The 12,781-nt window shown below is 38.1% G+C and overlaps 1 protein-coding gene across 1 annotated transcript in view; it reads right to left on the minus strand.

Moving 5' to 3' along the window:
- ANOS1 (anosmin 1) overlaps positions 1 to 12,781 on the minus strand; it is a 188,819-nt gene that overhangs the window by 45,699 nt on the left and 130,339 nt on the right. The window contains exon 6 of the mRNA XM_068141783.1: positions 6,824 to 6,953. Coding sequence (XP_067997884.1) covers positions 6,824 to 6,953 — 130 coding nt within the window. The remainder of the gene's footprint in view (positions 1 to 6,823; positions 6,954 to 12,781) is intronic.

Consider the following 12,781-nt stretch of genomic DNA (forward strand, 5'->3'; position numbering starts at 1 on the left):
TCAATATAAATATATTACTTATTAATCTATTCCTATATATTTCTGTGACACTCCTCAGTGTTCCAGCTGTCATTATTTTGTATGTTCCAAACATAAGAATATTAACCTTTTCTTTCACTTCAAAGGGTTGAGTTCCACTAACAAAACAAACAGATGAGAAGGAATAGCAGTAAGATCGAACAGAACAGAACAGAACAGAACAGAACAGAACAGAACAGAACAGAATAGAATAGAATAGAATAGAATAGAATAGAATAGAATAGAATAGAATTGAATTGAATTAACCAGGCTGGAAGACACCTTTGAGATCATCAAGTCCAACCTATCATCCAACACCATCTAATCAACTAAACCATGACAACAAGCACCCCATCCAGTCTCTTCCTAAACACATCCAGTGATGGTGACTCCACCACCTCCCTGGGCAGCCCATTCCAATGGCCAATAACTCTTTCTATGAATGTTATTCAGTAAGTGTCATCTGTTATCAACATGAAAAAAATTAATTACCTAAACCCCACCCTCATAAACAACAAGACCTCTACAAAGCCTGTTTAAAAAAAACACCTAAAACACAAACAAAAAAAATCAAAAAACCACCCCTCAAACCTCAAAAACCTGCTGAGAGCATGCTCCCCCATAATGCACACCTGCCAGTTACTAGGTAAGAGATTAGTTGCTTTTTCCTGATTTTTTAAAAGCCTTTACTATTGCATTAGTGAACTGAAAAGTCACACTTCTACAAGGTGCTCTATTCTGCTTCTGTCTTTGCAGACATTAAAAGCAGTGTACAACTCATGCTGAAATACTTCAAGGCCTAGTAACTGGTACTGGATTATAAAGCTTACATACATAAGGTGTTTCTTAACCTGACAGTGAAGCTAAACTGGCAATCTGCTGACTATAAAGCTAACAGCCATTCTGCTGTTAACTTTCACATATCTGTGATCCCTTTGACTGACTGGCTACATGTATCATTCGGATACTAGATAGAATAGAATAGAACAGAATAAATCAGGTTGGAAGAGACCTTCAAGATCATCGTGTCCAACCTATCACCCAACACCACCTAATCAACTAAACCATGCAACCAAGCACCCTGTCAAGTCTCCTCCTGAACACCTCCAGTGATGGTGACTCTAACACCTCCTCGGGCAGCCCATTCCAATGGCCAATCACTCTTTCTGTGAAGAACTCCTTCCTAACCTCCAGGCTAAACCTCCCCAGGTGCAGCCTGACACTATGTCCTCTTGTTCTGGTACTAGTTGCCTGGGAGAAGAGACCAGCCTCTGCCTGTCTACACCCTCCCTTAAGGTAGTTGTAGAGATACATGAACATTAAATTACTGGAATAGAAACTACTGCAAATTTTTTCCTTTATACACAGAAATTTACCTGAGTGTTAAATCTAATTCTTTGGTTTGCAGAGTAATGTAAGGTGCAGCTTTTCTTTTGCAGTTTATACTGCAACTCCAATAAAATAAAGCATGTTACATACATCATAGAAATTGGCACAGAGAGCTTTCCTCAACAGGAAAAAATTCTGGTCTCAGCAGTCTGACACTTCTTGCTGCTAGAAATGATAGCTTATTTAGGTCAAGGCTGAAGCTGCTGTTCCAGCACATGGAGTTAAGTATTGCACTTGTCTAGATTGTACCAGGCTTAAGTATACCTAAAAGACTTGAATTCTTGTCTTGCTGGCTACTTAGGCATCACAAACAAAACTCTGACTCTAGTTCCAAAAAGGAAGGATTCCTTGCTGCAAAATTGCATATGCATTTCAAAATGCACATCTTCCCACACTCAGATTTGTAAACACAGCGATGGACTATTTATATTCTACAAAATTTGCTTAGTTAATGGGATCTGAAACTATTTTGTAACCTTAACAGAACACTATGGGCAAACCATACACAGGGATCACATCATATCCTGCTGCACTTTGGCTTTAAATGTTGTAACTGTAATGAACACAGTTAATGATTTGGAATATATGTTGGAGAAGCAAATAATTACTTTGGAAACAGAGTTCTTGTTCCGAGTTGTAAAAGTGACACGAGTTTGATTCCAATTTCAGTTCTTCCTTATAGATTACTTTTTCCTGACTGGAAATTGCTATCTTGTAAATATTAGATCTCTAACTCTTAAAAATTTGCTGAAGCTGCTCTACAGACAAGTTTCCAACCATTAAACAATTCCAAGGCATAAGTGCAAGGACTGGCTTTGCCCAATGGAAATGGCACACATAAACTAGCTGTGCAACACTATAAAAAAAATCATTGGTCCCAAAGGAGCAACAGAGAGAATTTTATTGCCAGGAGGGGGTGTCTGTTCTGGTTTTACTCACACTCAGTAATGTACGCATGAAATCACATCCAGCATGGTAGTTATGTGCTGTGAAAACAATGTTGTCTGCCTCCTCCTGCTTGACAATTTACCCTGTGTTTGCTAGCAACTGCCTTCATGTCAAAGATAACCTTCAGCAGAGGTAGGACTGGATGGCTTGGGCTCATTGTGTTTCTCTTACAGACTCTTACAGTCTTAGAAAATGGCAAAATACCTAACTATGGACCAACAAGATAATATATGACATGGAAATACCTAACACTGACCCCTCTAGTTAACTGCAGTATGTTACTAGGAGTTCATTCTCATCAGAAATGACAAGAAGGAAGTCAAATTAGTCTAAAAACTCACCAAAGTGCAGCAAATTAAGGTTTTGTTACTAAGTGTTGAGCACTTCTCATCAGTTGGGTTCAGCTATGCAGTGCCCACTTAATGTGAGAAAAGCAAAGGTAGCTTTCCATCCAAGAAGTAATTAATGGGTCCTCTCCTGCTTCCAAGGAAACATGAAGTAGCTTGGAGAGGGCCAGTCAAAATATGAAGATAAATGTATTTGTATCTTTGGGACTCAAAAATGTGCTGCCAAGCATTTGCTAGATTTATTTTGTTGTTATTGCAAACTGCTGACACTCAGCTGCATATGAAAGGGGAAGCATGCATAATATAAAAACCCTGGAAAATGCACTGGAGACTTTTTGTCAAAATAGCAGAAAGTTTTGACCAGTTTTAGATGACAGTATCAACCTGTGAATCTGTGTACAGAGATCTACTTCTAGGAAAGAACCCACGCTCCTAGGTAGAGCATTCACTTCATCTTAGGGCGACTCTGCTCCAAACAGTCAGGTATAATCTAATCAGTGTTTCTTGTGATTTTGGAATAAGATTTTATTCTCTATGAAGACAAACACACACAAATCCTTCTTCATTTTCTTCATAAAACAGAAATAAAGAGCATAAAAAAATTATCTCTGCTTAGGCCCTGAATATTTCATCAATCTTCTCAGCTGTGTTACTTTATTTCTTATTTACATATTAATGACATAAATTAACATGAGGTAGTGTAAAACAGCTAATAAGCCTTCACCTCATATGTTTACAGTATAAAAGCATCAAGAGCTGCAGTAGATAAAACTTTAAAGCACAACTAAACAAAGAATGGCAAGCTAAAATGCTTGATGAAAGACTTGCTTTCCTATTTTTCCTTTTTTCATGACTGGAAAATTAAGCTAATTTAGATAGTAAGAAGCTTTATTTAGTGCAAAGGTAATGGAAATTACATACCTCAGAAGACTTAATGTTATTTTGAATAAAACAAAAGCTTACTTTGCTGTCTACTTAGAGATCACCTTTTTTGTAGTTTCAAAAAATACAAAATAGTGTAAAATGCTATTGTGGTAACTAGACAAAAAGTCTCCAAGTAATTACAGCACCAATGTTCTGAATGTTCTTAACAGCTTCAAATATTTAGTGACAGTGACTTTGTGGTGCCGTACTCTTCCCTAGATTCAGATCATATAACATGTTTGTCCTCCTAAAAAAGCCAAATAATTCGCTATTCATTATAACTTAGACGCCATTGGTAAAAGTTCAGCATCTTGTGTGAGGAACTGTCTTAAGAATTGCTGTCATGTTTCCTGATCAAAGGGTTTCTTTTTGATGAAAGCTTCGTCTAAGTCTGAAAAAGATAATAATCTTCTCTTGGTCTTAGCACTATAGGATGAACTGAAACTGCAAGAATTAATGCGAATTTCTGTCCACATTTCACATAGATGTAACACAGGCAGTAAGCAACATTCCAACGGAGATGTGCCAAAGTCTGCTTTTCTTTTCCAAACTGGAGGTTAAATGTGCCTGTAGGAGCTCAGCAGGGGCCAGTAGATGCTGGCACTCAAAAAAATAAGCATCTCTGAGCAGTAGTTTCTTACCTCTCTGCCATGCAGGGCCTGCCACTTTCCACTAAGCTCCAAAGTAGTAATTAAATACTTACATGACACTGTAACCATTACTGCTATAAGCACCTACTCAGTGACATGAAGGTTAAGATATACCAATTGAAGCATCCTAGTATCATTCCCACCCACCACCTAGCAATGTCTTCACCTGTGTCACCTAGCACTTCTACATGAACACAGCATCCTTACAATAACAACCGACAATAACATAGAGAGATGAGCCACCAGAGTATCGTGATTTTGGCTATGAAACTGAGCTAACTGAACTCCTTACTGTTCTTCTGTCAATTCACTATTCTCTGCCAAGGGATGAAGTTTAGATTTGAAAATTGTTATTTTGAAGGTTACAGAAGCTTTTTGAAAAACACTGGCTATGTACTTTTTGCCACTATCAAATCCTGTCATTTTGATTGAGTAGTTAAGAACATGTACAGATACTACTGCCTCCTGCAGTCCTTGCCACAGTGTCCTAAAAGTGCTCCCCACCTACATCAGACAGCTGTGAGAAGCATTCAAGTAGAGCAAGTGTTTTAAGGATACCTGCAGAGACCACAGAAAAAGAGGACTCTGGTATCTGACATTTCAAGCTCCTGAAACAAATCACTACATCTGGGAAGCTATTCTGAAGAAATATCCCTGTACAGTTATCCTGCTCTTATGCTGATCCACTTTTGACTGCAGTCAGATACTGGACTAAGGAGACCTTCCATATGACTTGCTATGGATGTTCTGATATTCACACCTACACAACATATACTCCTGTGGCTAGCACACTCAGTAGGGGACAAAGTTTTTGGAAAGCAATGCAAATCTTGCCTGAAAATGTTACTCTTAAGCCAAAGCCTGTGTTATCACATCACCTTCAAGTAACTTCAATTTAAGTGGTTCCAAGCAGCACAGCTGGAAAATCTTTACAAACCCAGTGCTGCCCAGGGAGGTGGTGGAGTCACCATCCCTGGAGGTGTTCAAGAGGAGATTGGATGTGGCACTTGGTGCCATGTTCTAGTCATGAGGTCTGTGGTGACAGGTTGGACTCAATGATCCTTGAGATCTCTTCCAACCTTAGCGATACTGTGATACTGTGATACTGTGAAGTTTGTGGCAGATTCAGCTACAGTGTGCTGTAACAGTAAGCTCAACAATACTTGAAGGAACTGTATTTTTTATGTGACTGAAATGATATGCTATTTAAGTATAATAAACTATTAAAATAATACTTCTTTTATACTTGAAAAAGTTTGTGGTCACAGCAGTAATGGGATAGCTATGCCAGCCAACCTTCTTACCGCAAATGTGGTTACAGCATTAAATAATTAAGTCTAATGCATACTTTTATTCCATAAGTAATTAAACCTTCCATGCCAGCACAAGTAGTTGCGAGCCTCTGCAACTGCATCTACAAAAAGATTTTGTTTCTAGGACTGCATATGGCCAAACAGCAAGCTAAAATCTAGCACAGGAACCCTGAGATGACAACTGCCTGTACTGCAAGATAATTCCGTCTGCAAAAAGAGGAGGAAATGCATTCCTTAAACTATGTGTTACATCAATGTGAAGATTCTGTCATTAATAAACCAAAGAGAAGTCCTATCAGAAACTACCTCTGTCTGTAGAGTGAAGAGTGCTAGATCTCATTCTTTGGCACTGAAGTCACCTAAAACAGTCTGGCTATGCCCCAATTATCAACCGCCTTTGAGGGAGGGTGACTACATCCAGACCATCTGTCTGTTGGGAGTAGTTTCTGGCCTGTGCTCACTCTTACAGTATGCTTGAGAGTCATCAGGAAAATTTTGCTTTGTGTGGGTCAAAGGCACACCAGGGACAATGCCAGCAGCTTCACCAGATAGGGGATCCATTTCTATCTCACCTATCCCCCAGGTACCATTTACTGATAAAGAAATAATTTTCAAAGTTATTTTATTACTCAAACCCTTGCAAAACCTGAAATGGCAACAAAAATTCCTATAATATATTGTGGATTGTCCAACATGCCTTTCTAATTATGAGAAATATGCTACTTAGCATTTATACCCTTTTTATTCTTAAGCCCTTACAGTCAGTGCTAGAAAGGAGGGAGTTTTAGAGAGCCCACAGTTCCATCAAAACAGTGAGCCACAACTATTTAGATGCATGCAACAAAGTATTTCAGTACTTTGCTAAACATATGGAAGCAACATATTTCTCATAAGTAAAAGGAAAAGTAAGAGAAACCCTCAGAATCACACACTGAAACCCCAGTTCCTTCATGCTTTGTGTCAGGGTCATGTTGTCAGATACCAACCATGCAGAAAATGTTTAAAAGGAGATTTACTTGCTGAGGCCCCTTACTGATAAAAGAATAATACATCTTTAACCTCTAATTCCTTTGTTGACTTCAAAAAAATCCCACACCATCTCTAAAGCTCATGGCAAAATTACCAAAACCCCCGCCTCTTAACAGCCTTCTGCCACAAAAGTAGGCAGATCAGGTTGCATTCCACGTGTGAGTGAGCAGAAGGTGAGCAGCAGACATAGCAAACAAAACCCAACCTTTTGAGGATCGGAAGTGCTTGCTGGGTGCTGTGAAGCCTCTCGTCCCATGCACATTCACAGCTGCCACACGGAACTGGTACCACCTGCTTGCTCGAATGTCTGGCAGCCGAACCCGCTCATCTGTAGTCTGGTGGGGAAAACGTCACATTCATTGTTCTCATACAGCTAATTGTGCTATCATCTCACATGCAACACCAGTTAGCCAGACTGAATACATACTAGTATCAGCAGGCCATATGCAACCATCCCGCTTGACTCTGAGCATCATTTTACTCTGTAAAGCATTTACAGCTGTGAACAAAATCATATAACCACCCAATTTCACAGTGCATTTCAGGTATCTTCTGAAGAAAAATCCTAACCTTTAAAAAACTGGTGAAGTGTTAAATTCACAAAATTGGTCTTCCAATTATCACAACCTTCACCAGTGTATGAGGCCTAGCTGTTCAGGTGTTGATGTTTCAGGGAACTTGTTGCCCCAGGGTCATAGGACTGATTTATCCAATTTGCAGTTCTCAGAGATTGAGGTGTCCAAAATGGCTCCACAAAATCCAGCATTATGAGAAGCCACCTTTTCTGGTTCACAGGAAACATGACACCCTCAGGTAATGAATATAAGCCTTCTTCAGATCTTTGGCACTTATGTCAAAAAGACTCTCACAGGCTTAACTCTTCCCTACAGACTTTTCTCAGGTCATAGGAGATGACCTTTCCTCCAACAACACCCACTGAGACTGGTAGTGTCATGAGTTCAATTTCCAACTTCTGTAAAGAGTGTCTTAACTGCTGAAATATGGGATAAGCATAGATGCACTTTGAACCCTTTCAGTAGGTGCTTTATGCACTCTAATTCTGAGCTCTGCTTTCCTCTTCGTTTCGCCCTTATAACTCTTAAAGAGATACCTTCTGCACTGTTTCTTATTTTATCTAGTGAACAAAGCTCAGAATCAAATTCAGCCTCCTGGTACCTGCTGAAAATCACTGCCAAATATGGAAGTAGCAGTTTTGCAGAGCTCTTCAGAACTATGATTCTATGATTAGCACCTCATTCATTTGTTTTGGATTTTATGTTTGCAATTACCTCTTCATTATCTAGTTTTCAATTTCTTTTAGGATGTCATGTTTATGGTATTTTAATTCTTTAATAAAAATACACATGAACCTGAACCAAATGTCCTAAATATGTCTACATAGACTATACATACATTACTGATTATCATTACTGACCAAATATGTAAGCTCAGTAAGACTGTAGTAAGATGAATTTGTTTTACAAGATATGTTTTCTATAACTTCAAAAGCCCACCTTCCTTGTATAGGATTTAATACTGCTTTCAATGACACCAAGTAGATCCCAAAAAAAGGCACAGCTTAATTTCTGGGTTTTACTTCTCTTCTAATCTAACAAAGCAGCAGCTGCTCTCCTAACTTGGCTATAACTTGAGGAACCTTTATTAGAATTAGAATAAACCTTTATTAGAATAAACCAAACCAGGTTGGAAGTTGCTTCAGCTCTCCAGCAATGGATTTTGAGAACACTGACAGATAAAATTTGAAGGTGCTGTCTTGCACTTAATCTTTACATTTGGTGACAAGCAAAATTTAGGGAAACAGATATCCTGTTTGTGTGTGCATGTAAAGGGAGTTTTTCTAAACTGCACTATTAGTTGCTCTCAGACCAGTAAGTGTAGCAGACTTTGAACCCCTCATATAGTGGTGCTGCTCAGAATCCTTCTCCATTCAGATCATTGGCTTTTTAAGCTTAAGCAAGTGCACATAGTCCTGATGTTTTGTCTGCCTCACCTTCTTTCCTTTTCTCAGCTTTTGTGTTATATTACCTGTAGAACGAATTATCTCATCCAATGAAGGGCTTCCCCTAGGGAAGAAAAAGCTACCTGGACCAAATTTTACTATTTTCATTTAATGGAACACTGAAATGTGATAGTTTTATTCCAGCATGCAGGTCAATGTATTAAAAAATTTACATATAACATACATGACAGTAAGCTAAACTCATATAAAGCGTCATTAAATTACAGAAATGAAAATCCAAGCATATATTCAGGCTACCACTGCAACTGAAGTCAGGGTCATGAGCAATATCTAATTATAACTAACTAGTTACAACACCAGGAGTTTTTAAAAACCAGATTTGCTGAATTCATGTTCAAGGCAAGCAAAATCTGAATACATTTGACCCCAAATTCCTCAGCTAAAGAATCTTGTCTGTCATTTTCATCTGCTCAGCTGTTCTGCTAAGAACGATTAAAAAGAAGGATTTCACTTGTGTCAGTCTTCTTCCAGGGCAACTATAAAATAGTGCAAGACCAAATGATCTGTCAATTCATATCACCTTTTTTTTTTTCAATTTATGAACATGCCTTGGACCTATTACTTTCATCATTCATTTTGTTGGCAATGCTCCTGTTAAACTCAATGTCGTGCAGCAGGTGTATATGTAACTCCTGCATTACAAACTACTTTGGTATCTCTAAGCAGCCTTACACAGATTTTAATAACATTCCAGAAGGAGCTAAATACTACTGAGATATACATTACAATAATGGCAAATTGAATTTTTTTTGTTTCATTACTTCAGTTTAGTATGTCTCACTTCCTAAGTATATTTGGAGCCGAGATTATAATATTCTGAGTCACCCTCTTGTCTTACGCTAATATAAGCTCACTAAATGCTATGCTCAGAAACAGAACTGTAGGTGTCTCAGAACCTGAATGCTTTAAAAAGTATTAGTTGTTCACTGGGTTAAGACAAATACAAGGTAAAGCAAGTCTGTCATAATCAAGCTAGCAGTAAATGCTACTGCTTATTTGTTTTAATAAAGGAATAAACTAAACTTCACTGTTGTTTGACTATACGTATGCATGTATATATAGATACAAAGTGTTACGAATATACCGGTGATTCCGTGATTTGTGTTAAAGAGAGAGAATTCAGAGTGCACTGGGACTGGTGCTCAGGAGCTTGCAAGAGCCTGTTTTGAGGACAAAAGGAAAGCTGCATATTTTACAGACTTAAACAGAGACAGTGTGTTTGGCCAATTGGAGACACCAAGGCTGAGGAGAAGCTATATTAAGATACACGCTCAGTTCTATTCAGAACTGGGAATTTGTTTTCTTTAGATAAGAAGCCTGAACAACTGAGCATTTGTTAAAGTGGACAACTTTGAGGATGACTCATTTACTTCATCTTTCGACCCTTGGGAGGACCCTTACCAGGCAGAGTGCGCATGAGCAGGGATATGCCCACCTATTCTAAGACTCATCATCATATGCCTGCCTTCTATTTAGCCTAAGTTTGTTTATGTAGATGATGTAACTATATATAAGATGAAGAAAGCTATTGTACGGCTGCTGTGGGGTGAAGTTTGGTACCCTCACATGCCCAACCAGTTGCTTTGCTTGCTTTTATTGCCCTTTATTGCCTTTTTATGGTCTTTTATTGCCAATAAAATTGTGACCAGAAACTTTTACCTGGAGTCATCTATAGCACATAGACACATATACTTGACATCCACTCACACAATACATATGTGTTCTGTCTGAAAATAACACAGCTGGCATATTTGAATTAATCTCATTAATTAGCTTAACACTACTAAATACCTAAGTTTCTAAGGTAAACAGTAATACTATTATTTCTTCAAAGCATTAGCACTAAACAGAATGGTAAGTTTGTTCCCAAGATATGCAGTATTCTCATGGGATAGTGTGGCAGGTCTTGCTGGGGTGGTTAAACCTTAAAAAAATGTAAGAAACTTGGCACTTAGGATATTTTGTATCATAGCTAACTAGGCTAACTACTACCTTAGCTACCATAATTTTCATATTAACTAATGAAAACTAACCATATTGTACATCAATTATGTCAAGTTTTCTCCAAAATGTTCTTCTGAAGTGAAAAATAAAATGGTTTTCAGTTTGATTGCTTTCTTTATATACTTCAAGAGTTAAATAACTAATGTATTAGTAGACCAAGCCTTGCTACTTAAGAAAGCATCAAAAAGACATGATGACACAATACAAAGAAAATGAGCTTTTTCAAAATTATCTTTCAATACTAAGTAAAAATGTACATGACATGAGAAATTGCTCACAAATTATCTCATATAAAGGCAATATAAATCAGCAAGTTGGGTTGGAGGGGGGTGCGTTGTTTGGTTTTGTTGTTGTTTTTTTAAGTAAAGACCTGAAAATCAATTTATTGAAAACTGTAATCCCATTTCTGTATGGACAGATAGAATATTGGACAAGGAACTGCTAAAATACAATTAGATTTCTTATAAGATTCAAACAACAACTCTACATAATTATGCTATATATGAACATAGGTATAGAGAAAATCAGGTCTTTACCCACAACCTTTTTGATCTGAGACTGCTTCTTACATGCTCTCTCTCTTAAGTTGCAGAACAATGAAAGAGTTAGCATCATCACCCCTGGACTGAGATGCCCCAAGAGTTCTCAGCCAAATAGTTGAGCTCTTCAGAGCCTTTCCTTATAATTAAGGTTTCATCATCCAATATTTTGGAATCATACAAGAATAACTCCCAGTTATAGAGACAAGAAAAGCCCAGAGGCTGTGCACACAGTCAGTTTAGTCAAACTGCATATTCATACTTGTTGCTGATATTACGAGATGGATTCTACTGCATGCACAATACTTAACAAATTTAACCACCTGGTGGGGATGTCTAAAACTACAAATATCATGGAGATGATACATTACTCTATAAAGACAGAAATTCTCATTACTAGCACTGTTCAAGGGGGCTGAGCCTATATGTCTCATAAGACAGTCTCACAGTTCACAATGCCAGTCAAGCATTCTGAAGATTGTTCCGAACTGACATCCCAACTGGGGTACATCGCACAACCAGATACACATCTCCTATGATGCAGAAGGGACAGCCAAGTTCTTAGAAAGATGTCAGTTGGAGGAGGCTTCTCCTGCCACAGTGATTAACTCAGCCCCTTCTGCCCACATGTAACAGACTTCTGGGAAACGCATGTCAGGGTTCTTGTCACTTTTGCAAAGGAACACATTTATGAAACACTGTCCTGTATGTCTACTCCAAGACAGTACAGGTTTACATCTGTGGAGCACATACAATGCATGCTTCCAGAAATGTGGATGAGGTCTGTTTCTGAGATAAGAAAAAAGCACAGTGATGCCTTCGCATGAGGCAGAAGAGTTTGGCTTCTAGTCTAGCTAGCACATATATTTGGAGCAATGACAGTGAAAAGTATTTCAGATCTCACTCATTTTTGCTACATAGCATTTTCCTAGTAGCAAAGGAAGGAGGTATCTTGATACATATGGAGACTGCAGAATGCAGACCGGCAACACAACTGAGAAATAATAAAAAAGTCACTGCAACTTCATCAAGTTTGGAGATGGACACATTCCCTTGGGCTTGTTAAAGCTAAGAACTTACTTCTGTATGTTCAGTTTCACAAGCTTGACAATATTTTAAGATCGCTTTTTCCTACACAATCTGCATTGAGAATGAACAGAAACTGTCACAGAGTTTTAAATTCCCTACTTTATTTTGTAGATAGTTCCATTTATTCTCTTTCCTTTTCTTCCTAGCTATAATGACATTTTGCAGGTCTTTTCAAAATTAGCATTTTACTTTTCTTGTCAGCAGGGATAAGGGTGAAGCAGTTAAGACAAACTTTTGGAACTCTGCCATCCAGGTGGACTGTCAGCATGTTAAAAAACAGATTGAAGCTAGGAAGGAACTAAGTGAAAATTTATGCCCTGTTGGCTGTTTCTCGTTAAGAAACATTTGCTCATGAACCTCGTATTTTCAGTCTGGATTGCACTGAGTGATATAAACATGACATCATAGGGTTTTCTGAATTGCTAGGGTCACAGCTGAAAAAAATAATCAACTTCATAAAGGTTTTTTTTTTACTCTGTTTTGTTTTTAA

Source organism: Melanerpes formicivorus, unplaced genomic scaffold (genome assembly GCF_026170545.1).
Source record: "Melanerpes formicivorus ecotype bairdi unplaced genomic scaffold, bMelFor1.0.p_v2 SCAF_1, whole genome shotgun sequence".
Taxonomy (NCBI): domain Eukaryota; kingdom Metazoa; phylum Chordata; class Aves; order Piciformes; family Picidae; genus Melanerpes; species Melanerpes formicivorus.